We start from the raw sequence: 27,341 nt of genomic DNA, 5'->3' as shown, positions 1-27,341 counted from the left end.
AGTAGATATAATGGTCATCTGAGTTAAATTTACCCATTCCGGTCCATTTTAGTTCGCTGATTCCTAGAATGTTGACATTCACTCTTGCCATCTCTTGTTTGACCACTTCCAATTTGCCTTGACGCCTTACTTACTGGCTGTCAATTTGGAGGTTCCTATGACCCCCTTGGGTTTCCCAAATGGCTTGGTGGTAAAGAATCCACTTCCAATAAAGGCGACATGGGTTTAATCCCTGGATTGGGAAGATCCCCTGGAGACGGAAATGGCAACCTGGGAAATCCCATGGACAGAGGAGCCTGGTGGGCTACAGTCCATGGGGTCACAAAGAGACTCTCTGGTGTTGCTTCAGACTTAGTGACTAAACAGCAGCCATCATGACCCCTTTGGGTTCAGGGATTTTCTAGAATAACTCAGAACTCAGAAAAGTGCTCTACTTATGTTATAGTTTATTTCATCAAGGATACACACAGGATGAAGTCTGGGAGGGTCCCAAATGCAGAGCTTTTCTGCCTTGAAGAGTGTCACCTGGTGCATCAGTGTTCACAGAAGAAGAAACTGCTGAGCTTTGGTGTTCAGAATTTTTTTTAATTGGGGCTTCATTATGTGGTATAACTGATTAAAGCATTAACCATGATGGAATACCGTCTCCTAACCTCCCTGTCTTTCCTAGAGGTCAGGAACTTGAGCTAATATCACGTGGATCAAAGCCCCAAGCCTCCCATCACATGATTTAGTCATTCTGGTGACCAGTCCCCATCTAGAAGTCGGCTGTGCATCCACTTGAGTTACCTCATTAGCATAACAAAGCCACTCTCGTTGCTCAGTAAATTACCAGGGACAAAAGCTACTCCAAGTCTTTATCACACAACAGTGTTCTTGAAGGAAGTTGATTTATAATTTTGTTTTTGTGATGTAGGTTTTGGCATCTGGGTAGTGCTGACCTCATAAAACATAGTTGGAAAGTGTTCCCAACTCCTCTCTTTGTTGAAAGAGCTTGGTAGTGTTGGTGGTATTTTGGAAAGATGTGTATGAAGTTCAGTGGAGGTTGTAACCTCTTGTGTTTTGAATATTTTTTTTTACCTTGCTTTTTTAAAAAAAAAACTTTTATTTTATACTAGAGTTAGCCAATTAACGGTGTTGTGACGATTTAAGGTGGACAGCAAAGGGACTCAGCCAAACATATACAGGCCTCCATTCTCCCCCAGACTCCCATCCATATTCATGCTGCTACATAGCACTGAACAGAGCTCCCTGTGCTACACAGTAGGACCTTGTTGGTTATCCATGTTAAATATATTGAATGCTTTATTTCTGATAATGCAGTTTACATGGCCTTTTTGGTGAGGTTAATGTATTGGTTCATGTTGAGTCTGAGGTTAACTGAAATCCCCAAGCATTTTTCTCCTAAATTGCTGCAAAATCAAGGCTCTCCTGCTTTTTGTATATTTAATTATTTTGAAATTTCAGCCCATCATGTGACCTTTATCCCTATGAAAATTTATCTCATCATCCCAATCTACTAAGGCCATTTTGAACCTTGATTCTCTTATTGGATTAGCAAATTCTCTCCCTGTTTCCTGTCTAGATTCTAATCTAACCAAGGACAAAGCACAGTGGCCATCAGGCAACCTCTGAGTTGATATCAATTCATGAAATCAGCTCTTTTGTCTACTTTTCAATCAGCAATCTGCCTAATTTTATTTTTTCCACCATTTATCTCTCCATCTTGTCTTCTAAGAAATTCCTTGATACATTGGACTAAGAACTGTCCTGGAAAGACTGAAATCAGCTTGCAGTTCATTTTGAAATCAGACCTGACTTCCTGTTGGAGCTGAAGTCCATTCCTGTCCTCCTAGGACACGTGTCCTAGGCACCGATTTGATAACCTTCTCTGAGGTTCTGCTGTGGATTCTGTCTCTCACTGATTTTGTACTCACCAAGATCAGTATCATTTTCTTTAGGAAAACAAGGACAAAATCTGTCCATCTCTGTTCATCTAGAATTTATTTTGTTTTACATTTTGGCCACTGCTCAGCATGTGGGATCTAGTTCCCTGACCAAGGATTGAACTCACATCCCCTGCATTGGAAGTAAGGAGTCCCAATCACTGGACCACCAGCGAAGTCCCCGTCTCTGTTCACCTAGAACTTTTCCTCTTCAGTTTTCTTAGCAAGTAGAAGGATCTGCAAAATTTAATACCCAAGGCTATATATATTGATATAAATTATCTCAACTTGGTGACCTTATTTATTTCTAAATGGTCAGATATACCATTACAACTGACACTTATTTTGGGCTTTAGATTCTTTACAGTCTTCATTTTACTTTCTTTAATTTGAAGATTTTTTTCCTTCTGGTTAAGAAGATAGAAGTAAAATAGAAATCGAGCATTCTATAAATAGTATACTTTTTAACATAAAGTTTAATGGGATATGGTTACATGAAGCTACACATGTGATAAACTTACACAAAGCAACACATACACACAAATGAGTCCACATGTAACTGGAATAATCTGAATAAGCTCTGTGGAAGGTACCAGTGTCAGTTTTCTGGTTTTGACACTGTAGTTATTTGAGACATTAACATTGGGGAGGTAGGGTGAAGGATACGTGGAACTCCCTGTTTCTGTAAATCTATAATTAACATTTCAGAATAAAAAATGTTTTAAACTGTTAAAATTGTGTAGCACTGTGAAAGAACTACATTCAAACTTATTCTTATTTACATCTATTCTTAACTTAGAGGACAAGTTAGTGTGGTACCCGAGCCCCTCCCAGTAAGTAGGTGGTATTTAGGGAATTAGGCTGAGGCCGTTTTGACTTGAGATGGCTTTGTGGAGCTGTGTACCCACTCAGAGCCTGCATGGAGCAGGCACATTTAGGAACAGGAAGATCATACACTTTTCCCTCATGATACCAGTTGTTTTTCTTCTGTGACAAGTGCTGTCTTTAAGAAATGTGAGCGAAGAAGTACTTTGTCTAAAGGGCATGATTCTGAGTCAACAAAACCAGTCTCAAAGGTTACATGCTGTGTAATTCCATTTAGGTAACATCGTTTGAAAGGCTTGTAGTGACGGTGGGCACATCAGCGCCTGCCGGGGCTTAGGTTGACAGAGGACGTTTGTAGAAGGGCTGGCGGGGGGAGCTTGTTTGCTTTGGCTCTACCACTAGGGCATGTGGGGTCTTAGTTCCCCATCCAGGGGGCAAACCCCACCCCTGCAGTCGATGCTCAGAGTCTTAACCACTGGACCCCAGGGAAGGCCCTGGAAGCTTCTTTTTGGTGATTAAACAGTTGATTTGTATACATATTTGTACCTGTAATAAAATTTCATAGAAATTTCATAAAAACCACCCCTCCCCCAAATAAAGCAAAACCAAGAACTAGTGAAATCTGAGTAAGGCCTTCCTGTATTTTAGTTACTAGTATTGGGCTTCCTGAGTAGTTCAACTGCAGGAGACACAAGAGATGCAGGTTCCATGCCTGGGTTGGGAAGATCCCCTGGTGTGGGAAATGGCAACCACTCCAGTATTCTTGCCTGGAAAATCCCATAGACAGAGGAGCCCATGGGGTACAGTCCAGAGGGTTACAAAGAGGTGGACATGACTGGACGACTGAGCACATGTACAGTGTTCCAACGTCACTTAATCATGCTACTGTGATTATGTAAGATGATACCATTAGGGGAACCTGTACGAGTTCTGTAATTTCTTGCAAATAAGAACTATTTCAAAACAAAGTTACTTTTTCCCCCCAAGGAAGTACTTTGTCATCAACAAATCGAGTCCCAAAATAAAGAGCAGAACCACGAAAGCTTTTGCTCTATGGTGTTTAGCGACAGGATGTGTTATAGGTTAAGTGGTTAAGATCCTATTAACTAATGTCAGGTCACCATTGTGTGTCCCTAGACAAGTTACTTGCCTTCCTTATATAAAATAGGGATAATAACAGTGTCTACCTCACAGAACATTTATGAAGATTCAGTGAAATAACATATGTAAGGACTTCTGTACAGAAGCAGCCTTCAGGAATGACTCAGATATTACCTGAGACAAATTTTTATATGAAGCAGTTACTAACTCACTGTCCATTTTGAGCTACCTTCCTACTAAGATCAGGGACTTAGGCTGATCTTTCTGGTCTTTACTTTAAAAAAAAAAAAAAGTTTTTATTTACTTCTTTATTTTTGGCTGTGCTGGGTCTTCATTGCTGCTCGGACTTTTCTCTAGTTGCGGCAAGCGGGGGCTACTCTCAGTTGCAGGCCCCGGGCTTTTCATTGCGGTGGCTTCTCTCGTTGCAGAGCCCGGGCTCTAGAGCACAGGCTAAGTCACTGCGGTGCACCGGCTTTGCTGTTCCCCAGCATGTGGGACCTTCCCAGATGAGGCAGCAAACCCATGTCTCCTGCATTGGCAGGTGGATTCTTTACCACTGAGCCACCAGGAACGTCCTGGTTTTTACTTTTAAAAAATACGTGTTTTATGTTGAAATCCACATTTAGAAAACAGCTAAGCTAGTTTTGCTTTTAGTTAATTGGCTATAGTGCTTTTTTTTTTTTTTTTAATTATTACTATTTTTTGGCCGTACAGCAAGGCATGCAAGATTCTTAGTTCCTGGACCAGGGATTGAACTGGCGCTCCTTGCGGTGAAAGCATGGAGTCTTAAGCACTGGACTACCAGGGAAGCCCCTGTGGTTCTTAATCTTCTCTGTGATGACAACAGAAACAATAATAACGAGAATGTGTGGCAGTTTGTAATTCTCACAGTAAAGAACCGCATAGCACTCAATGATACAGTTAGATGTTTTCTAATTACCATTTTACAGATCAGGAAGAAATTCGGAGCAAGTAAGGGACCTGCTAGCCTAAGGTCTAGCCTTTGTGTGGCAGCTGGAACAAGCCTCATAAAACATAGATTAGGTTATATCAGTCTTCTGCTCAAAGCCCCAGGTTTCCCATCTCTCTTGGAGGACAAAGAAAGAAAGAAAGTGAACTCGCTCAGTTGTGTCCGATTCTTTGCGACCCCGTGGACTGTAGCCTACCAGGCTCCTCTGTCCATGGGATTCTCCAGGCAAGAATACTGGAGTGGGATGCCATTTCCTTCTCCAGGGGGTCTTCCCGACCCAGGGATCGAACCCAGGTCTCCCGAATTGGAGGCAGACACTTTAACTTCTGAGCCACCAGGGAAGCCTGACCCATATATTCCCTGACTTCAAACCTTCCCTCACCCTCCAGAATAAACTTGGCCCGTTCCCTCACCCCAAGTCTTTCTTCAGAGGACGTTTCTCAAGGAGCCATCCCTGACCCGCATGTTTACAATCACTACCACTTCACACCCCCTGACCCCCTGATCCTCTTCTATTTTTCCCGAGTACTAATCACCTTCTAATACAGCATGCAGCTTATCAAACGGAGCAGGTCTTTGCCTCCCCTTGCCTGCCCCCCTCAGTGTCTTCTGCCAGCCTTTTGTGTCTGGAAAACTTTAGTCAAAGAATAAGTTTCATCAGAGAAGTGAGAAATGTGGAAACAAAGGAAAACAATCAAAGGAGACTAGATAATAATAATGTAGTCATTAAGCAGAGTCAAGGCCCTTTAGCTCTTTCTCAAGGGCTATAGATAAGATTCTGAACCACATCTTCTGAGCTGTCTTATAGATACCTAGCTGGAGAAGTTAACTACATGATGAACAGACTGTACCCAGGACATGAGCTGCCACAATTCCTGCAATTGGCCACAAAAAAATGGGAACAAATGAACCCTAGAACTAAAGATTAACTGTACCTAAAGCAACCAGGATGATGTTGGTCAGATCACTGATGACTGTACCATCCCTGCATGTAGACCACCCCCCACAATCTGTCTTTAAAAGCTCTCACCCACTGCTTGGCGGGGTGAGAAGGTGGCCTTTGGACAGATGTCTGCCACCCTCCTCCACCCAGTTGCCGGCACCTGAAATAAAGCACTTTCCTTTCTACCAATCTGGCCTGTTTATTGGCTTTTGAGGGGCAAGCAGCTGGAGCCACAAACTCCTTTTGGTAACATTTATTAAGGCTATTATTTCTCACCCTCTTTTGTCCTTGAGAATGTGAGCTTTATAAGGGCAGGTATCATGGATAGATCCCAGGTGCCTGGAAAACATCTGGCACATAGCAGCTACGCACTAAATGTTGAGTGAATGAATTCAGGGCAGAAAGGGAGTTCCAAGTTCATAAGTGTAAGCCCTTCATTTATGCAGCATATTATTGTATTTCTCTCCTCTCTGGGTAGAAAGATGAACACCAGGGGAAAAAATAAAAGGACAGGATTGCTTAACCCAGAAGTCAAAGAAACACCCTAACTGTGCTCTTAGGGACTGCCTCCTCAGCAGTTCTGATTGTCTTTCCCTTGAGGGAGCATCCTGTGGCTGCATGTTCCCTAAAATATCTTTCAGACCTTGTGTCAGGGGCTGTCTTTTTTTAAACCAGCAGAGTACCAAGCAAGAGGGGCGCAAACCATCATAGTGAACTTAGGTGGGATGTCATGCAGGCAGGGGGTGTCCACGAGAAGAAGATCTGGCAACAGGAAATGTGGAGGCGCTGCTGTTGGGGATGTTTGGGAGATTGGGCGGTAGGGTGGAGACGTGGTGCGTGGGTACTATTCTCCCTGAAAAGCCACAGGGTTGGGCTCTAAAACTTCAAGATCCTTTCTAGTCTAGTAGTTGAGGGAGGGAGAAGGGAGAAGTGATGGGGTAGCTCTCTTTCTTAGTCCATCGTGGTTGCTGCAGTCAACTCAGGTTTATAAATGAGCCTCCAAGTGGGAAGCTAATGCCCTTAAGCCAAAAAAAAAATGTATCACCAAATACATTAAGCCAGGAAGCCTATAGTTGGCCTAAAGTTTTTACCCATTCAATTCTAGAGAAAGTTAATCTAGGTTGGAATCAGCCTCCATTTCTCTTTGCTAGCCTCTGTTTGGCCTGTGGGCATTCACCACCTCAACCTGCCGGATAAAACCACTGCCCTTGATGGTTTGGCTTCTTGTGGGCAGTTCTGAGTCGGAATGGGTGCTTGTGCCAGAGAATTAGCTGCTGACTTTGTGTGTCCTCCGAAGAGAAGCACGAAGAGGAAAAACGTCTTCCCCTTAACGCAAAATCCTGTTCCGTGAGGAGTGGTTTCACTCTAGACATCGGTCAACCTTGCAGGACTAAAAAACCATGGGCCTAACTCATCTTACTTTGGAATCTGTAAGGAGATGGTGGATCTCAAGGAAATAGGTCCATCCTCTTGTCTCCTTGCAGGGCCAGGCTTGCCCTCACCACCAGTTGTCTGAGGGATTCATGGTTTGTTTTCAAGGGTTTCCCAAGAGTTTGGACAAGGGTGATTGAAGTCAAATGACTGGTTTTAGCCTGCAAAAGTCTGCTCAAATATGTACAAAATGTAAGTTGCCTAGCAGCTCCCAGGGTCTTATGATTGAGCCAAAGCTGATTTTTCTAAACATAAGCCAAGTTCTGCCAGTTCACGTTGCCTGGTGAAACAGGCATCTCATTTGGGAACTGACGACCTGGAAGGTTAAAGGTGATACTCCAGCAGGAAGAACCAAAGGTCACAGGCCTGCCTGTGAAAAAGTGGTGGGCAACAGGGGCCCCAGGTGGTGGCTTAGAGCAGTGGTCCCCAACCTTTTTGGCACCAGGGACCAGTTTCATGGAAGACAATTTTTTCTTGGACCAGAGATGGTGGATAAGGGGGATGGTTTTGGGGATGATTCAAGTGCGTTACATTTATTGTGCACCTTATTTCTATTATTATTATATCATAATAATATATTATATTATTGTATTACAATAATTATGTATTATATTACATACTCTATTATATATTATATTATTATGTATTTGGCTGTGCTGAGTCTTAATTAGTGGCACATGGGCTCTAGTTCCCTGAACAGGGATCAAACCTGGGCTCCCTGCACTGGGAACTCAGAGTCTTAGCCACTGGACCACCAGGGAAGTCCTCAAGCATGCTTTTTTACCTCACTGAAATGTCCTTCCAGTAAGTAAGCCTGAAACTAGCATGTAGCTGATTATTCTGTCACCCCTGAAAATTCCCGAGACATTATTATCAACGAAAGTCCATAGTTTATCCAGATTTTCTTAGTCTTTACCTGACGTCCTTCTACTGGCCTAGGCTTTAGTTGTGTCTCCTTCAGCTTCCCTCGGCTATGACAACCTCTCAGACTTGCCTTGTTTTTGATGACATGCATGGCTTTGAGTACGGGTCAGGTCTTTTTTTTGTAGTGTGTCCCACAGTTTGGACCTGTCTGACGTTTAGCTCCTTTTTCTCGTGGTTAGATCTGGGTTCTGTGTTTTGGCGGGGGGAGGACCCCAGAGGGGAAGTGCCATTCTCATGACATCACATCGAGGGTACACTCTGTCAGCGTGGCTTACAGCATTGGCCTTGACCTTGACTCTCCACCTGAGCCAGTGTGTGTCAGTTCCTCACTTGAAAGTTTTTCTTTGACTCCCCTTTCCATATCGATCTCTTTGGAAGGAAGTCATTATGTTCAGGAGTAAGGATTAATGCTCCTCTTTAGGAGCGGAGCATCAATATAAAAATCACTTGGAACTCTTCTGCATGGGGGTTTGTCTCTTTATTTAATCACTTGTATATATTGGTAAAGGAGCTTCCTAGGTGGCTTAGCAGTAAAGAATCTGCCTGCCAATGTAGGAAATGCAGGAGATACAGGTTCCATCCCGGGGTCAGGAAGATCCCCTGGAGGAGGGCATGGCAACCCACTCTAGTATTCTTGCCTGGGAAATCCATCCAATGGACAGAGGAGCCTGGTGGGATATAGTCCATGGGGTCAAAAAAGAGTTGGACACGACTGAGCAGCTAAACAACAAGAGCAACAACAAATGTCGCTATGACTCATGGATAATTATCTTATACTTTGGGTTACAGTCTAATGCTACTTTATCTTCTTGCTCGACTTGCTCCCACTTTGGCGATTAAGAGTTGTTTAGCTCCTGTGTCTCTTTGCCGCCGCCCCCACCCGTCCCTTTGTGCGTGTGTGGGTGTGTGTGTGTCGTAGGTTTTATATTTTGCTCAAGGCTCATCTTAGATGTTTACTGCTCCAAACTGAAAATCAGCATTTCTCCGAGGAACTCTGGCTCCTTTCACTGGCGAATAGTATTATAAGAAGCCAAGCGGGGACTTCCCTGGTGGTCCAGCGGCTAAGACTCCATGCTCCCAGTACAGTACATGCCGAAACTAAGACCTAGTGCAACCAAATAAATACAAATATTTTTAAAAGAAAGAAACCAAGGTCTTGGGACTTCCCTGGAAGTCCAGTGGTTAAGACTCTGTGCTTCCAATGAGGAACTCAGATCCCACATGCCACACAGCACAGTCGAAAGAATTAAAACCGTAATAAAAATAAGTAAACCAAGATCTGGATTGCTTCTCTTCCTTTCTCCTTAAAATTAATGAATCAACGGAATATTTTTCATTTGTAAGATATCTTCAAACCTCTGAAATGGTATAATTTTTCTTCATTCAGCACCAGTGTCTTCAAGTAATAGTGATGCCTTGTGTTTACATAATTCCTTATGAATACATTGATTTTTACTATTAAAAAAGGATCACTGCAACGGAAATTTCATTCATTGGAAGTTTTACAAACTGTGGCTTTTGTCCTGCTGTTTCTGGAGTCCTGACATGTCCACAGTATGTAGCATAGGATATATGGGAATGCTAAGCATGGGGTTGTCTAGGTGAGCCCCATAAACCACTTTTCTTAATATTGGGGCCAGCAATTCCTATTGCAGGCTTCCCAGGTGGCACACTGGTAAAGAATCTGCCTGCCAGTGCAGGAGATGCAAGAGATGTGGGTTCGATCCCTGGGTTGGGAAGATCCCCTGAAGGAGGAAATGGCAACCCATTCCAGTGTTCTTGCCTGGAAAATTCCATGGACGGAGAAACCTGGAGGGCTACAGCCCACGGGGTCGCAGAGTTGGACACGACTGAGGGATTGAGCACACACACAATTCCCATAGCTCCTTGCTGAAATTTTAAAACTAAATGATACTGCTTTGCTGCCTCATGTCTCACCATTGGGAAAAAATAAAGAATTTTAATGAATTACAGATGTCTTTTAAGCCCATTGTTGCCTTGCTCCTGGTACCTAGGGTTTAATCCTAGGTTTGTTTTTCAAACACCAACACACATTTTAAATTAACTTTGCATTTATGGCTTGAAGCACTGAACCACAAAGTAAAAGGATGCCCAGACTTCCGCAGGATTCTGATAAACAGCAGCCTGCCTCTCCACCCCTGGTCTCATGGGTCTCTCCTTCTCCTCTAGGTCTGACCAAGACCACAATCTTCAGTTGTGAGGCCCACAATCAAAAAGGGCTGACCGTGTCCAAAAGCGTGCAGATCAACATCAAAGGTAAGTGTCAGGGTGGGGTCTTGCAGGGGAAACACTGTGAGCTGTGCAGCCAGCAGCCTGGGATTGAGCCCTGGCTTCCCTTGACCTTGAACAAGTCACTCAACACCTTCAGGGTACCCCTCTGTAAAATGGAGACAATTACAGAACCTGTCTCTTCCTGAGGGTTCCATGAGATAATGCGAACAGAAATACTCCTAACAGGGCCTCACACTTGTCTTTGATCAACAGTAACTAGTTTAGTTTTCTGCTCAGTCAGAGAAGAAAATAGGCTGAAATGTTGACCCAGATCATCTTAGGTCCTCTTTTTACTTTTTACTCTTCCACACTGAACTAGTCCCCATTGATCTAGGGATGGGCTGTGTCCTTCCCTGGGCAGCTGGAGCTGGGGCCAGTCCTCCCAGCAGCTGCTCTGAGGAGGGAGGAGGTCAGAGTCATGCCTCTCCTGGGGGCCCAAGGCGCTGGTCCCTCTTTCTCCTAATCTCTGTCCCACCCCTTGCTTCCCCTAGGCTGGGATGTAACAAAATGAAAGGCAGGTGTTTGAAGGCACACCCAGGCACCCCCTTTCCAATCCAACATTCTGTCTCTTCCTCCCCCTTCTGTGGAATCAAAGATATTTAAACCTGAAACTTTGAAAAAATTGATAGAGATGAACCTATGTGCAAAGCGAAATAGAGACACAGATGTAGAGAGCAAACTGAAGCTGGGGTAGGAGGGATTGGGACTGATATATATATACTATTGATACTGTAAAACTGTGTATAAAATAGATCATAGATCATTAATGAGAGCGCAATATATAGCTCAGGGAATGCTACTCAATGCTCTGTGGTGACCTAAATGGGAAGGAAATTAAAAAAAAAGAGGGATATATGTATATATATAACTTATTCACTTTGCTATACAACAGAAACTAATACAACATTCTAAAGCAACTATACTCCAATAAAAACTTTTAAAAAATAAAAATCTGAAACTTGAAAGGAAAACCTTTTGTTACCTTTTCAAGTCATCTCCTTAACCTTTCTCATAGAAATTCAAGGAAATGATATGTTTTAGTATTTGTTCTTAATTTATATTTTAATTAATGAATGAATTTTTATTGAAGTACAGTTGATTTACAATATTGTGTTAATTACTGATGTACAGCAGAGTGATTCAGTCTTTACATATATATATATTTTTTAATATTCTTTTCCATTATGGTTTATCACAGGTTATTGAATATGTAGCTCTTGGTGATCTACAATAGGACCTTGTTGTTTATCCATCCTATATATAAAAGTTTACATCTGCTAACCCCAGCCTACCATTCCATCCCTCCCTTAACCCCCTCCACCTTGGGGGTTATTTGTTCTATTCTCTACATTATTTGTTCTTAATTTAAATATTGAGAAGGAAATACTGAGTTCGTACTCCTTTTGGTCTTGTCCTTGGAGGAAATGACAGAGGGAAACAGCAGAGTGTGTTTAATAATGAGTTAAAGGGTGGGTAAGGCGTAACAGAAGACTCAAAATTCTGAGGCATTGTAGTTTTTAAAGGTGCTGATGTCTGTTGCTGTTGCTCAGTTGCTCAGACGTGTCCGACTCTGTGCGACCCCACGAACTGCAGCACACCAAGCTTCGCTGCTGATGTTTATCTTCAGCAAATCAGCTGGAAGAAGCTATGAGAGGGCATTTGCTAAAATTTAGCTGGAAAGGAAAAATGAGCCAACCGAAAGTTATTACAAGAGGAACTGTATAACTTCCTTCCTTCATTACGAATTGCATTATTACAATTTTCAAAAGAAATGCTGGGAATTTCTGGAATCCACCAGTGGGCGTAAATTTATAAAGACATTTTCATAAAACATCAATGTCTTAAAGTTTAAAACTCCATAAAATGAGAAGCACTTCTTGAATTTTATGCTTCAGACAGAATCTCAACTAGGACTTTAACAAGTCCTATTTCTGAAACTCCGGTTTTGGGCTTTCTTAAACATGTATGTCAAAGCAATCAAAACTCCCTGCCAATCTGTCATCAGTTGAGGTGTATGTGGCCAGATTTGGATCTGGAAAAGCAGATAATGTGTTTAGGAAAGTGAGTCAAACGAAAGGCTGGCTTTCTCATTCATCAAGCTGTGTGTCTCCTGGTAAAACTGGAATCCTGAACATGCCCAGTGGGTGCTTAATATGGTCTTTTCTTCCCCTCATCTGTGCCTCCTGTCTTTGCCTTCATCACCAGTACATCTCTCCCAGACCTCGTGCGTGTGTTACCTCATTTCATCCTCATTTCAGCCCCATCAAACAGTGCAGTCTCTCCCCATGTAATAGAAGAGAGAGCTGAGTGGAGAGGGCATTGACCTGTGCCACGCGGGCCATGCAGCCGATTAAGTGGTGCTCACACCCTCCAGCCTGGCTGGTCTGCATGCTGGTCTGCTCCCTGCTCCCACAGCCAGCCACCAGTGTCCTGTTGAGAGATATGGAGCTCTGGGGTGAGGCAGACCTGAGTTCAAGTCCCCATTCTGTTGCTAATGAGCTCGGTGAGCTTTGGCAAGTTTCTAACTTCTGTGGTCCTCAAATTTCCCCTTCCATCTATGGGGATTGTAAGACTACTTCTCTCATAGGGTTCTAATCATGATCAAATGAAGTCCATAAAGATTCCTGGCACATAGTAAGCACCCATTCAAAAACATTAGTCATCTTTTTGGATTATAAATGTTGTTGTGTGTGTGCTGGTTGCTTAATTGTGTCTGACTTTGCAACCCCGAGGACTGTAGCCCGCCAGCCCTCTGTCCATGGGCTTCTCCAGGCAAGATACTGGAGTGAGTTTCTGTCCCCTTCTCCAGGGGATCTTCCCAACCCAGGGATGGAACCTAGTGTCCTGCATTGCAGGCAGACGCTTTACTGTCTGAGCCACCAGGGAAGCCCATAAATGTGGTTATTAACATTAATTAAGAGTTTAGGGACTTCCCTGGTGGTCCAGTGGTTAAGATGTTGCCTCCCAACGCAGGGGGTGCAAGTTCGATCCTAGGTTGTGGAGCTAACATCCCACATACTTCACTTTCAAAAACTCAAAATCTAAAGCAGAAGCAATTTTGTAACAAATTCAGTAACAACTTAAAAAAACTGGTCCACATCAAAATATTACACATATCAAAAAAAAAGTTTAATGTATGAGTATTCTCTGGCAGTCCAGTGGTTAGGACTTCGGGCTTTCACTGCCAAGGGCAAGAGTTCGATTCCTGGTTGGGGCACTAAGAATCCTGCAAGCCTAGTGGTGCAGCCAAAAGTAAATAAATAGATAATGAAAGCAGTGTTGATTCACAAATTTTAATACGTTAAAAACAGATCTGTGTTTCATGCTATCAATAATGTGTTGGATTCTATTAATAGTAGATTATTAGTAGCAATCTATTACTAATAAATACCTAGCCACGTCCCACCTGTGACTGAGGGCATCACACGGTCATTACAGCCTGCCTTCCCCTCCCCATGAGCAGATGCACTTGGCTCTTGGGCTTGAGCTGACTCTCGCCCATTTCCTCGGCCAAGAAAGCTTCCTTCCCTCATCACACAAGTGCACAGGCACACACGCATGCGTGTTCCCACGGTGCCCCTCTTCTTCTCAGGGCAGGCCACTCCTCTTCAGTTAATGTAGGGCTCCCCAACTCAGCTTTTAGCTGAGGGATGAAGCCAGATGTTCAGGTCCAATTCCTGGGTCCAAAAGATTCCCCTGGTGTAGGAAATGGCAACACACTCCAGTATTCTTGCCTGGGAAATCCTATGGACAGAGGAGCCTGGTGGACACAGTCCAGGGGGTCTGAAAGCAGTCAGACATGACTGAGTGATTGAGCACACACACAAAGGCAGATAGAAAGAGAAAAAATGGAACTAGTGACAGATCTCCTGTTTGTGTGCTCCAAAATCACTGTGAATGGTGACTGTAGACATGAAATTAAAAGATGCCTGCTCCTTGGAAGGAAAGCTACGACAAACCTAGACAAGAGTATTAAAAAGCAAAGACATTACTTTGCAGACAAAGATCCATCTAGTCAAAGCTATGGTTTTTCCAGTAGTCATTTATGAATGTAAGAATTGGACCATAAAAAAAGCTGAGCACTGAAGAATTGATGTTTTCAAACTGTGGTGCTGGAGAAGACTCTTGAACGTCTCTTGGACTGCAAGGAGACCAAACCAGTCAATCCTAAAGGAATTCAACCCTGAATATTCATTGGAAGGACTGATGCTAAAGCTGAGACTCCAATACTTTGGCCACCTCATGTGAAGAGCTGACTCATTGGAAAAAACCCTAATGCTGGAAAAAATTGAAGACGAAAAGAGAAAGGGGTGACAGAGGTTGAGATGGAAAGATAGCATCACCAACTCAATGGACATAAATTTGAGCAAATTCCAGGAGGTAGTGAAGGACAGGGGAGCCTGGCATGCTGCAGTCCATGGGGTTGCAAGGAGTAGGACACAGCTTAGGACTGAACAACAACAGTAACAACATAAGGCAGATAGGGAGGACCATAGCTCTTTGCCCTCATTTATAGTACCAGTGACACCCCTGCACAGAGCAGGAGGAAATGGATATCTCCCCATCCTCGTCCAGCTAAAAGTTCTCATGTCATCAGTGGGCAGGAGCACAGGTCTACATCCCACGTCTCTGGTCCAGGCAGAGTCATCCTGTCACTGCGAGACCAATCTAGAGGTTATATGATCACCCTCACCCAGAGGGTGGCTCCTCTTTAAAACTCGTGCTTAATTTTCCCAATCTCAAGAAGCAGACATGGGCTTGGTATTAATGCACCTGTTTGGTAGCTGTGACCTCCTGTGGTTTATAATTGTGTGTGTGGTGTGTCTTTTGTCTTTTACGTAGCAATTCCCTCCCCACCTACCGAAGTCAGGGTCCACAACAGCTCCGCACACAGCATCCTCATCTCCTGGGTCCCGGGTTTTGATGGCTACTCCCCGCTCAGCGATTGCAGAATTCAGGTAACCTTTCTTGATGAAGAGAAATAGCTATTTGGGGCTCAGTGACTCTGCCTGACTTATTTTACACCTGAAGAGTGGCACAGACGTCAAGTTGACACCCCTGTTCATAAGCTCTTGGCCTCCTGCCCGCCCTGTGTCCGCCAGGCACACGCCGTTTTGTGATGTTCTGACCGCCTGGGGCGCTGTGCCCTTCTTTGTGCGTGGTCCAGGGTCCAACTGGAGGAGAAACATGTTTCTAAGATAGAACATCATGAGACCAGGGAGAATGAATTTTTAAGGTACAAAAACACATCTGGCTTGTGACCAGGAATTCAGAAGCCAGGCATGCTCCAGCCTGGCTCCTCCTGGGTTGGTGGCCATAAAGGACAAGACACAAGTTATCCTCACTACTGAATGTGCCAACTCAGCCTGTTGGAAAAATTGGGGGTGCCAGGCAAGAATACTGGAGTGGGTTGCCATGCCCTCCTCCAGGGGGATCTTCCCAACCCAGGGAACAAACCCGGGTCTCCTGCATGGTAGGTGGATTCTTTACCCTCTGAGCCACCAAGGAAGCCCAAGAATACTGGAGTGGGTAGCCTATCCTTTCTCCAGGGGAACTTCCTGGCCCAGGAATCAAACCAGATCTCCTGTGTTGCAGGCGGATTCTTTATCGGCTGAGCTACACAGGAAGCCCATACTCTATTTATAGTTATTATAAAATGTGGTTATATTCCCTATATGGACTGGCCTTTTCAAAGATTGTTTCCAGTTACTGAGCTGCTTGAAGAGTCCAAGAGGATCATGAGACTCCTTCCTGTAGGAGGTTGTTACGTTCCCCCCGACCCTGCCACCCTTGGGAAGAGTGGTTCTCGGGGTCGATGTGAGGTAGATAGGGGGCTGGGAAGTGTGAAAGTACAAGGTCACCGCTCCAGGAGGAAGACGGATCTCCACAAGCTTCACTTGCTTTCTGTCTCTCTCCGCCCAGGTTTTGGGGGGCTGTGGTACGAAGAGCCGTCCTGAGGCTGCCAAATTGCAGCCCCCTTGCCCACGTTGGATCCTATGGTTAACCTTTCTGTGGTTATCCTGTCTTTGTCCCAACAGCTAGCTCAGACTCCCTTCACCCATTCTCCTCTCCATCTCTCCAGATTTAGCAAATAGAAACGTAGTTACATTATAATATAATTACACTGCTGACTTTGTGTCATACCTATACCCATAATTATTGGTTGTCTATTTGAACTTCGCTGGAGCAGCCATAAATAGATTCCCCACGTCCAAGGTCAGGAGCACTGGCTACGCATCGCTTGACCCGCCGTGTGGAGATACCTCACATCCAAGGTCAGGGAAACCCCAGTAAGATGGTAGGCGCTGGACCTGCTGTGAGGAGATAACCCATGTCCCAGGGCAAAGGAGAAGCCCCAGCAAGATGATAGGAGGGGCAAATTAGCGTTTAGAATCAAACCCCATTCCCGCCAGAGACGCTCAGAGGGCTCAAACAAACCTTGTGCGCATCAGGACCCAGGGACCCACAGAGACTGGCACAGAACTGTGTTTGAGCGTCTCCTGCGGAGGTCCGGGTCAGGAGTGGTCTGCCGCAGGGACAGAGGCTCTGGGTGTGGGTATGGCATAAGCCCTCTTGGGGGAGGTCACCATTAACCCCACCATCGAACTGCCAGAACTTACACAGGACTGGGAAATAGACTCCTGGAGGGCACAAACAGAACCTTATGCACCAGGATGCAGGAGAAAGGAGCAGTGACCCCACAGGAGACTTTCCTGTGGGTGTCCAGAAGTCTCTGGTGGAGGCGTGGGTCAGTGGTCGTCTGCTGCAGGGTTGGGGGCATGGACTGTGGCATGCCTGCATGGGATCTTTTGAGGGATGTCACCATTATCTTCATTACCTCCACCATAGTTTGGCCTCAGGTAAATAGCAGGGAGGGAACACAGCTCCACCCATTCAACAGAAAATTGGATTAAAGATTTACTGAGCATGGCCCCGCCCATCAAAACAAGACCCAGTTTCCCCCTCAGTCAGTCTCTCCCATCAGGAAGCTTCCATAAGCCTCTTATTCTTCTCTATCAGAGAGCAGTCAGACTGAAAGCCACAATCACAGAAAACTAACCAATCTAATCACATGGACCACAGTCTTGTCTAACTCAATGAAACTATGAGCCATGCCATGTAGGACCACCCAAGACAGATGGGTCATGGTGGAGAGTTCTGACAAAATGTGGTCCACTGGAGAAGGGAATGCAAACTACTTCAGTATTCCTGCCTTGAGAACCCCATGAACAGTATGAAAAGGCAAAAAGATAGGACACTGAAAGATGAACTCCCCAGGTTGGTATGTGCCCAATATGCTACTGGAGATCAGTGGAGAAATAACTCCAAAAAGAATGAAGAGACGGAGCCAAAGCAAAAACAACACCCAGTTGTGGATGTGACTGGTGATGGAAGTTAAGGTCCGATGCTGTAAAGAGCAATATTGCATAGGAACCTGGAATGTTAGGTCCATGAATCAAGGCAAATTGGAAGTGGTCAAAGAGGAGATGTCAAGAGTGAATGTCAACATTTTAGGACTCAGTGTACTAAAATGGACTGGAATGGGTGAATTTAACTCAGATGACCATTACATCTACTACTGTGGGCAGGAATCCCTTAGAAGAAATGGAGTAGCCATCATGGTCAACAAAAGAGTCCGAAATGCAGTACTTGGGTGCAATCTCAAAAATGACAGAATGATCTCTGTTCATTTCAAAGGCAAACCATTCAATATCACAGTAATCCAAGTCTATGCCCTAACCAGTAATGCTGAAGAAGCTGAAGTTGAATGGTTTCATGAAGACCTACAAGACCTTCTTAGAATTAACACCCAAAAAAGATGTCCTTTTCACATAGGGGACTGGAATGCAAAAGTAGGAAGTCAAGAAACACCTGGAGTAACAGGCAAATTTGGCCTTGGAATACGGAATGAAGCAGGCAAAGGCTAATAGAGTTCTGCCAAGACAACACACTGGTCATAGCAAACACCCTCTTCCAACAACACAAGAAAAGACTCTACACATGGACATCACCAGATGGTCAACACCGAAATCAGATTGATTATATTCTTTGCAGCCAAAGATAGAGAAGCTCTATAGAGTCAGCAGAAACAAGACCAGGAGCTAACTATGACTCAGAAAATAAACTCCTTATTGCCAAATTCAGACTTAAATTGAAGAAAGTAGGGAAAACCACTAGACCATTCAGGTATGACCTAAATCAACTCCCTTATGATAATACAGTGGAAGTGAGAAATAGATTTAAGGGACTCCATCTGATAGACAGAGTGCCTGATGACCTATGGACGGAGGTTTGTGACATTGTACAGGAGACAGGGATCAAGACCATCCCCAAGAAAAAGAAATGCAAAAAAGGAAAATGGCTGTCTGGGGAGGCCTTACAAATAGCTTTGAAAAGAAGAGAAGCAAAAAGCAAAGGAGAAAAGGAAAGATATAAGCATCTGAATGCAGAGTTCCAAAGAATGGCAAGGAGAGATAAGAAAGCCTTCCTCAGCGATCAATGCAAAGAAATAGAGGAAAACAACAGAATGGGAAAGACTAGAGATCTCTTCAAGAAAATTAGAGATACCAAGGGAACATTTCATGCAAAGATGGGCTCGATAAAGGACAGAAATGGTATGGACCTAACAGAAGCAGAAGATATTAAGAAGAGGTGGCAAGAATACACAGAAGAACTGTACAAAAAGATCTTCATGACCTAGATAATCACAATGGTATCCTCACTGACCTAGAGCCAGACATCCTGGAATGTGAAGTCAAGTGGGCTTTAGAAAGCATCACTACGAACAAAACTAGTGGAGGTGATGGAATTTCAGTTGAGCTATTTCAAATCCTGAAGGATGATGCTGTGAAAGTGCTGCACTCAATATGCCAGCAAATTTGGAAGACTCAGCATGTCCACAGGACTGGAAAAGGTCCGTTTTCGTTCCAATCCCAAAGAAAGGCAATGCCAAAGAATGCTCAAGCTACCACACAATTACACTCATCTCACACGCTAGCAAAGTAATGCTCAGAATTCTCCAAGCCAGGCTTCAAACAATACATGAACTGTGAACTTCCAGATGTTCAAGCTGGTTTTAGAAAAGGCAGAGGAACCAGAGATCAAATTGCGAACATCCGCTGGATCGTGGAAAAATCAAGAGAGTTCCAGAAAAACATCTATGTCTGCTTTATTGACTATGCCAATAAAGCATAGTCACATATGACTATGTGGATCACAATAAACTGTGGAAAATTCTGAAAGAGGTGGGAATACCAGACCACCTGACCTGCCCCTTGAGAAAACTGTATGGAGGTCAGGAAGCAACAGTTAGAACTGGACATGGAACAACAGACTGGTTCCAAATAGGAAAAGGAGTATATCAAGGCTGTATATTGTCACCCTGCTTATTTAACTTACATGCAGAGTACGTCATGAGAAACGCTGGACTGGAAGCAGCACAAGCTGGAATCAAGATTGCCAGGAGAAATATCAATAACCTCAGATATGCAGATGATACCACCCTTATGGCAGAAAGTGAAGAAGAACTAAAGAGCCTCTTGATGAAAGTAAAAGTAGAGAGTGAAAAAGTTGGCTTAAAGCTCAACATTCAGAAAACGAAGATCATGGCATCTGGTCCCATCACTTCATGGCAAATAGGTGGAGAAACAGTGGAAACAGTGGCTGACTTTATTTTTCTGGGCTCCAAAATCACTGCAGATGATGACTGCAGCCATGAAATTAAGAGACGCCTACTCCTTTGAAGAAAAGTTATGAGCAACCTAGACAGCATATTAACAATCAGAGACATTACTTTGCCAACAAAGGTTCGTCTAGTCAAGGCTATGGTTTTTCCAGTAGTCATGTATGGATGTGAGAGTTGGACTATAAAGAAAGCTGAGTGCAGAAGAATTGATGCTTTTGAACTGTGGTGTTGGAGAAGCCTCTTGAGAGTCCCTTGGACTGCAAGCAATCCAAGCAGTCCATGCTAAAGGAGATCATTCCTGGGTGTTCACTGGAAGGACTGATGCTGAAGTCGAAACTCCAATACTTTGACCACTTGATGTGAAGAGCTGACTCATTTGAAAAGACCCTGATGCTGGGAAAGATTGAGGGCCAGAGGAGAAGGGAATGACAGAGGATGAGATGTTTGGATGGCATCACTGACTCAATGGACATGAGTTTGAGTAATCTCTGGGAGTTGGTGATGGACAGGGAGGCCTGGTGTGTCCATAGGGTTGCAAAGAGTCAGACACGACTGAGTGACTGAACCGAACTGAATTGAACTGATTTGAACTTTAAATATAATTAGGTGTGCTGTATTTTCTCTGGCAGTCCTAGTGAAATTGGTCAGAATTGGCTCTACAAGTTATATACTTTTATATTGTTTTTTTTAAATTGGAATTTAATCGCTTTACAATGTTGTGGTAGTTTCTGCTGTACAACAACATGAATTGGCTAAATGTACACATGTATCTCATCTCACCCCACCTGCCATCCCACCCCTCTAGGTCATCATAGAGCACCAAGCTGTTGATTAACAGTGTATTCCCATTTCTGAAGGGACCAAGTATAGTTTTGTAGCAGATTCCCAGTTCATTGCAATTTTAAACTCTGACTTAGTAACAAATGAATGTTTTGGACAAGATTCAGATCCACACACTAGCAGGACACACCCTCTCACTTCCGTTGGTCCTGGCGTTGGTTTCATTCTTCACCCATTTTTGGGCTCTGGACTCCATTTCTATTTTTACCTCTCCCACGTAGTCTTACTGTTTCATGCCCCAGGACCCACCAGCACGGTTACAGAAACCGCGGCTTCGTCTAGGAGTGTGCTGTAAAGAGAGTCCCTGTGAGCGGCAGCAGGCCGGTGCACAGCTCCGGAAACGGGCAGGGGTGGGAGCCAGGGTTTCTTCCACCTTAGTTCCAGTGCTTGGTCACCAGGAAGTAGGTGCAGACTTTAAAGGGAAGGAAAAAAAAATTAATTTCTGCCAACAGCCACCACCACGATAAGCACCCAGCTCCTGGGTTCTCCTCTGGTGTTTCCTCAGGCCAATGGGTTTCTCTCTTGTCACCCGGTGGAGCCTGTGGGTCTGAGTCAGACGTGAGACTCGAGCCCGGTGCCCCCCTTCATCGTATCCACTGGGGGATTTAGAATTCCAAAATGTCAGCTTGTGGCCCCTTGACCTAAATTTCAAACATATATCTCCTGAAATAACAAGATTGTATATCCACACCCTATAATTTCAAGCCCATTATTATCAGGAATACATTTTGTGGGTTTAAGATTTTTTTCCCAAACTGTTCTTGGTGACTTCTGTTTTGTCCAATACTATTTAGTCTTTTCTGATTTTTATCAGTACATGTTTTAGAAATAGTGAGAAATATGCATTGAAGGCTTCCCTGGTGGCTCAAACGGTGACAGATCTACCTGCAGTGCCGGACACCCAGGCTCGATCCCTGGGTTGGGAAGATTCCCTGGAGCAGGGCACGGCAATTCACTCCAGTATTCCTGCCTGGAGAATTCCCTGGGCGGAGGAGCCTGGTGGCTACAGTCCATGGGGCCGCAAGGGGTCGGACGCGACTGAACGAGTGTCGCTTCACTTTCAAAAACATACAGCGAAGGAAGACTCTGCATGATCCCTATCCCCAGATAAGAGGTTTCCAAGAGAAAAGCTGGAAGTTTCCCAAAGACTAGATTTGCTGGGGATTCCCCCCTCTTGCCTACACATACAGAAGACATCGAGAGAGGGATATGGAGAGACTGGTGGTGTTTATGGAGGGAAAGATGGCGTACAAGGACTCAGAAGAAAGAGCTGATAGGTTTTCTAAAGATTTGGAGAAAAGCTTGTTGGAAAAGGTGCAAATGATCGTTTCCTGTATCTCTCCACCAAAAAATGCCATAAAATCTGCATTGTCTGTGTGTGCTTTTGGAGTTGAGTTTATATTGGAGTGGGAATTGGGGGGTAAGAATAAAGGGCATGTTCAAATTAGCCTCAAGACAATAGCAGAATTCCTCAGGTTACATAATGAAATACAGATTTTTTTTTTTTAATTAAGTGTCTCATCTTCTAAAGTAGGATTTGGGAAATGTTCTCTTTAAAGGGTCAGATTCTATATATTTCAGGTAGTTTTTGGTATATTTTGTGAAACAACTGGGGAAAAAAAGGATCAAGAATTAAAGTGATTCTAAGAGAGGAAAAGCTACTTTTCTTTTCGGTTAAATGTAAATTATAAGGATTATAATGTTCAGTTCAGTTCAGTCACTCAGTCGAGTCCGACTCTTTTCGACCCCATGAATCACAGGCCTCCCTGTCCATCACCAACTCCCGGAGTTCACTCAAACTCATGTGTATCGAGTTGGCGATGCCATCCAGCCATCTCATCCTCTGTCCTCCCCTTCCTCCTGCCCCCAATCCCTCCCAGCATCAGGGTCTTTTCCAACTCTTCTCATGAGGTGGCCAAAGTATTGGAGTTTCAGCCTCAGCATCAGTCCTTCCAGTGAACACCCAGGACTGGTCTCATTTAGGATGGATTGATTGGATCTCCTTGCAGTCCAAGGGAGAGTCTTGGACTCAAGAGCCTTCTCCAACACCATAGTTCAAAAGCATCAGTTCTTCAGCGCTCAGCTTTCTTCACAGTCCAACTCTCACATCCATACGTGACTATTGGAAAAACCATAGCCTTGACTAGATGGACCTCTGCTGACAAAGTAATATCTCTGCTTTTTAATATGCTATCTAGGTTGGTCATAACTTTCCTTCTAAGGAGTAAGCGTCTTTTAATTTCATGGCTGCAATCACCATCTGCAGTGATTTTGGAGCCCCCAAAAATAAAGTCTGACACTGTTTCGAAGATGATGATTTATTTGCTCTGTTACCAGCCACAGTGAGAACACTTATTTCAGGCGTTTTTTATCAGGTTCCCAGTTGTTGCTCAAGTAAGTAGCATGAGTAACGCAGTAGTGGGAAATTTAGGGTGTGACCCAAAAGGAAGCAGGTACTTCCGCTCGGTGCAGAGGAAGGGCCATGCACGTTGGATGCGTGGATGCCCCAAGCCTAACATTCCTACTACCTTACTCACGCCTGGTCCACAATTTTACTTTTCGTTTAGGTCAAGGAAGTTGAGCCGCTGAGTCATGGCTCAGTCAGGATTTTTAACACCTCGGGTTCAGCACATCTGTATCAAATTGAGCAGCTGCAGGCTCTGGCGAATTACAGCATCAGCGTGTCCTGCATGAATGAAGTCGGCTGGTCTGCAATAAGCCCTTGGATTCTGGCCAGCACAACCGAAGGAGGTAATTCCTGGGGTTCAGAAATGAATATTGTGCCGGATGGCATGTGATGAAATAAATCCTTCCTGACGGGCTGGTTCAGACTTTAACTTTTGTTTGTGTGGCCTTTGTCTCTGAAGAGAATTTTATGGAGATGACCAATGAAAATGGGAAAGGTGTTTCCTTCCATATAGTAAGCTCCCTACATACAAACCTTTAAGTTTCGAGCTTTCAGAGATGCGGAGGTGCATGTGGTTGCAGCAAGGAACCGGAACCTGTGCTATCGGGGTCAGGCAGCGTGCCTTCCGTCTCCTGTTGCCGGCAGTCCTTCAGCTCTGCCATCTCCCACCTCCTCTCCCTCCTCCAGCCAGTAACTGTTCTTGCCTGTTCACTGGATGTCGACCGCTGTGCGCCAGCTGCTGTACTGTACTCCTGTACTTTTTAAAACACGAAAAATGTTTTACTTTTGGTTTGCTTTTTTATGTATTATTTGTATGAAAAGAATTGTAGGGTAAGGGAGTTAGAGAAGGTGAGGTTTGGAAAAAGAATGAGACTGGCACTTTACAGGAACAGATCACCTTCAATGAGGCGAGAAGGAGCAGCAGTCAGATTAGTGAGCTGGTGCACTAACCCAAGAAAAGAGTATGTATAGGCATGTATGTGGAAAGCTACTGTCTTAAGGGGGCCTGTTCTCCAAGGTTGTTCGGAGTAGTTATCTCTTAAACGGCTGGGGCGAGGAATTCTGGAGATCGGCCAGAGGCTGGGACCGGCTGGGAGCTGGGCGTAATCAACCTTAATGTCCATTTTTTTCTTCCGGTGAGAGACGTCTTTGTTTTGCATAGAACCGTGGGGAGGACCCCAAGGGGAGTTTTAACTCCAGGCTATTTTGAGCTGTGTAACTTTCCTTCAATTTTAAACCTATTTCAGTACAGTACTATATAGTCAATCGTGTTAGTTGGGTACCTAGGCTAACTTTGTTGGACTTACAAACAAATTGGATTTATAAACGCCCTCTCGGAAAAAGAACTCGTTTTTGTGTAGGGGACTTACTGTATTTGAAAAGGGTTTAGTGAAAAACCGTATACTTCCTATATATAGGTGATGTTTTCTTTCACATAGAAAGATATTAATAGTAGCACACTCTTTATAGCATACATTAATTAAAATATGACTGCTTCCCAGGTGGCACTAGTGATAACCTGCCTGCCAATGCAGGAGATGTAAGAGTTGCCCTTCAATCCCTCGGTTGGGAAGATCCCCTGGAGAAGGAAATGGCAACCCACTCCAGTATTCTTTTCTGGACAATCCCATGGACAGAGGATCCTGGCAGACTCTGGTCCATTGGGTCACAAAGAGTCAGACTCAACTGAAGTGTCTTGGCATGAAGCATATATGAAAGTTGTTACTCATAGCATCAAAGTCAAGAAACTAATAAATATATGAAGGTAGCTAATGTTCAAGAAGCACCTACTGCGTGTCAGTGACCATCGTAGTTACTTTACGTGCATTATTTCATTAGCTCCTCGTAGCAACCATACGAAATAGGTGCTGTTGGTTCTATATTATTTTCTCATAGCAAATTTTATTTGCATCTGTAAAATTTCCGTGTACTGCTTTTGATTTCCAAAATCTTACATTTTTTCTATGAACATTGAAGTGAATATTGTATTATAGTTATGTTAGATGTCAATTGTACAGTTTCTATTATTTCTCAGTTTAGAGTTCTGGATTGCTTAGAGTCTCTTTCCTGCCCTGAACTCCCGCCTTACCTAATCAGTGCTCTAATTTTAATACAGACTGTGGGAAAGGTCTAGATCACAAATTGTTAGGGCTTAATCCTTGCACAAATGAAACTAGTGCCGAGGTTGTAAAATACCTTAAATGAGGAAGAAGAACCTTTGAGAACGATTTTTATCTGCTGTTTCATTTTTACTCAGCTCAAAATATTAACACTTTCTGGTTTCTGTTTTGATTTCTTCTTTGAGCAGTTAGTTATTTAGGTGTCTAATGTAATTTCCAAAATATTTAAGGGGTTTTCCAGAGATCTTGGTATGACTGACTTCTAATTTCATTCTACTGAAGTCAAAGAACATAATTTGTGTTGCTTGAGTCCTTCAGTCTTTATCAAGACTCATTTCATGGTCCAGAACATGGTGTATGTGCCCTGATAAACGTTCAGTGTGCACCTGAAGAGAATGCGCATCCTGCTCTGATTCAATGGTTTTTGTTGTTGTTGTTCGGTTGCTCAGTCATACCCAACTGTTTGTGACCCCATGGACTGTAGCACTCCAGGATTCCCTGTCCATCACCATCTCCCAGAGTTTCCTCAAACTCATGTCCGGTGATGCCATCCAGCCATCTCATCCTCTGTTGTCCCCTTCTCCTCCTGCCCCCAATCCCTCCCAGCTTCAGGGGCTTTTCCAATGAGTCAGTTCCTTGCATCAGGTGGCCAAAGAATTGGAGCTTCAGCTTCAGCATCAGTCATTCCAAGTGAATATTCAGGGTTGATTTCCTTTAGGGTTGACTGGTTTGATCTCCTTGCAGTCCAAGGGATGCTCAAGAGTCTTCTCCAGCACCACAGTTTGAAAATATCAATTCTTTAGTACTCAGGCTTCCTTATGGTCCGACTCTCACATCTAAACATGAATACTGGAAAAAGCATAGCTTTGACCATATGGACCTTTGTCAGCAAAATGATATCTTTGCTTTTTAATATGCTGTCTAGGTTTGTCATAGATGGAGTGTTCTATAAATGTCAACTTGGTCAGGTTTGTTGGTAATGTTTTTCAAACTGTATTTTTAATGACTTTCTGCTTCCTTTTTCTATCAATTATGTAAACAAGTGCATTAAAGCCTGCAATTATAATTGTGAATTTATCTATTTCTATTTGCAGGTCTAGCAGTCCAGATATTTTAAAGTGCTGTTGTGTTTTTTTTTTTTTAATTTGGGAGCCAACTATTTTCTTATTTATTTATTTGACTGTGCTGGGTCTCCATTGCAGCAGGTGGGATCTTTAGTTGTGGCGTGTGGGATCCAGTTCCCTGACCAGGTTTTGAATCTAGGTCCCCTGCATTTAGAGTATGGAGTCTTAGCCACTGGACCACCAGAGAAGTCCCTGAAGTTCTGTTATTTTTGGCATAAATGTTTAATATTACTGTGCTTTCTGAATAAATTGGCCACTTTATCATTATGAAATTATTTTCTTTATTTTTGGTATTAATAGTATTATCTGTGAAATCTATTTTATCTGATATTAATATAGCCATTTTAGCTCTCTTTTGATTACATGGTATATCATTTATTCATACTTATTTTAACTAATTTATATCTTTATATTTGATGTGTGTTTCATATCAGGAGTACTGTACTTCACAATTTTTGCCTTTGAATTGGGATAGTTAGCCCAGTGAAATGTAATGGTATCATTCAAATGGATAGATGTGTTGTTTAGTCACTAAGTCGTGTCTGACTCTTTTGTGACCCCATGGACTGTAGCCCGCCCAGCTTCTCTTTCCATGGGATTTCCCAGGCAAGAATACTAGAAGGGGTTACCATTGCCTTTTCCATCTCCTGCATTGACAGGTAGGGTTTTTTTTGTGTGTGTGTGTTTTTAAATCACTGAGCCACCAAAGAAGCCCATGGATAGATTTACATCT

At 43.6% G+C, this 27,341-nt stretch overlaps 1 protein-coding gene and 1 long non-coding RNA gene across 3 annotated transcripts in view; one reads left to right on the top strand and one right to left on the bottom strand.

Moving 5' to 3' along the window:
- MERTK (MER proto-oncogene, tyrosine kinase) overlaps window positions 1-27,341 on the top strand; it is a 130,597-nt gene that overhangs the window by 63,113 nt on the left and 40,143 nt on the right. For both annotated transcript variants that reach the window (XM_055539290.1, XM_055539292.1), the window contains exons 5-7: window positions 10,331-10,417; window positions 15,275-15,390; window positions 23,525-23,708. In XM_055539290.1, the coding sequence (XP_055395265.1) occupies window positions 10,331-10,417; window positions 15,275-15,390; window positions 23,525-23,708 (387 nt within the window). The remainder of the gene's footprint in view (window positions 1-10,330; window positions 10,418-15,274; window positions 15,391-23,524; window positions 23,709-27,341) is intronic.
- LOC129622720 (uncharacterized) lies at window positions 11,900-16,990 on the bottom strand. The gene is made up of 3 exons (XR_008700112.1): window positions 16,871-16,990; window positions 15,294-15,399; window positions 11,900-12,105 (listed from the first exon to the last, which is right to left on the bottom strand). It is a non-coding gene; the product is annotated as an uncharacterized LOC129622720 (long non-coding RNA).

The sequence above is a fragment of the Bubalus kerabau genome, chromosome 11 (assembly GCF_029407905.1).
Source record: "Bubalus kerabau isolate K-KA32 ecotype Philippines breed swamp buffalo chromosome 11, PCC_UOA_SB_1v2, whole genome shotgun sequence".
Taxonomy (NCBI): Eukaryota; Metazoa; Chordata; class Mammalia; order Artiodactyla; family Bovidae; genus Bubalus; species Bubalus kerabau.
This window is presented reverse-complemented; position numbering and strand designations above follow the sequence as displayed.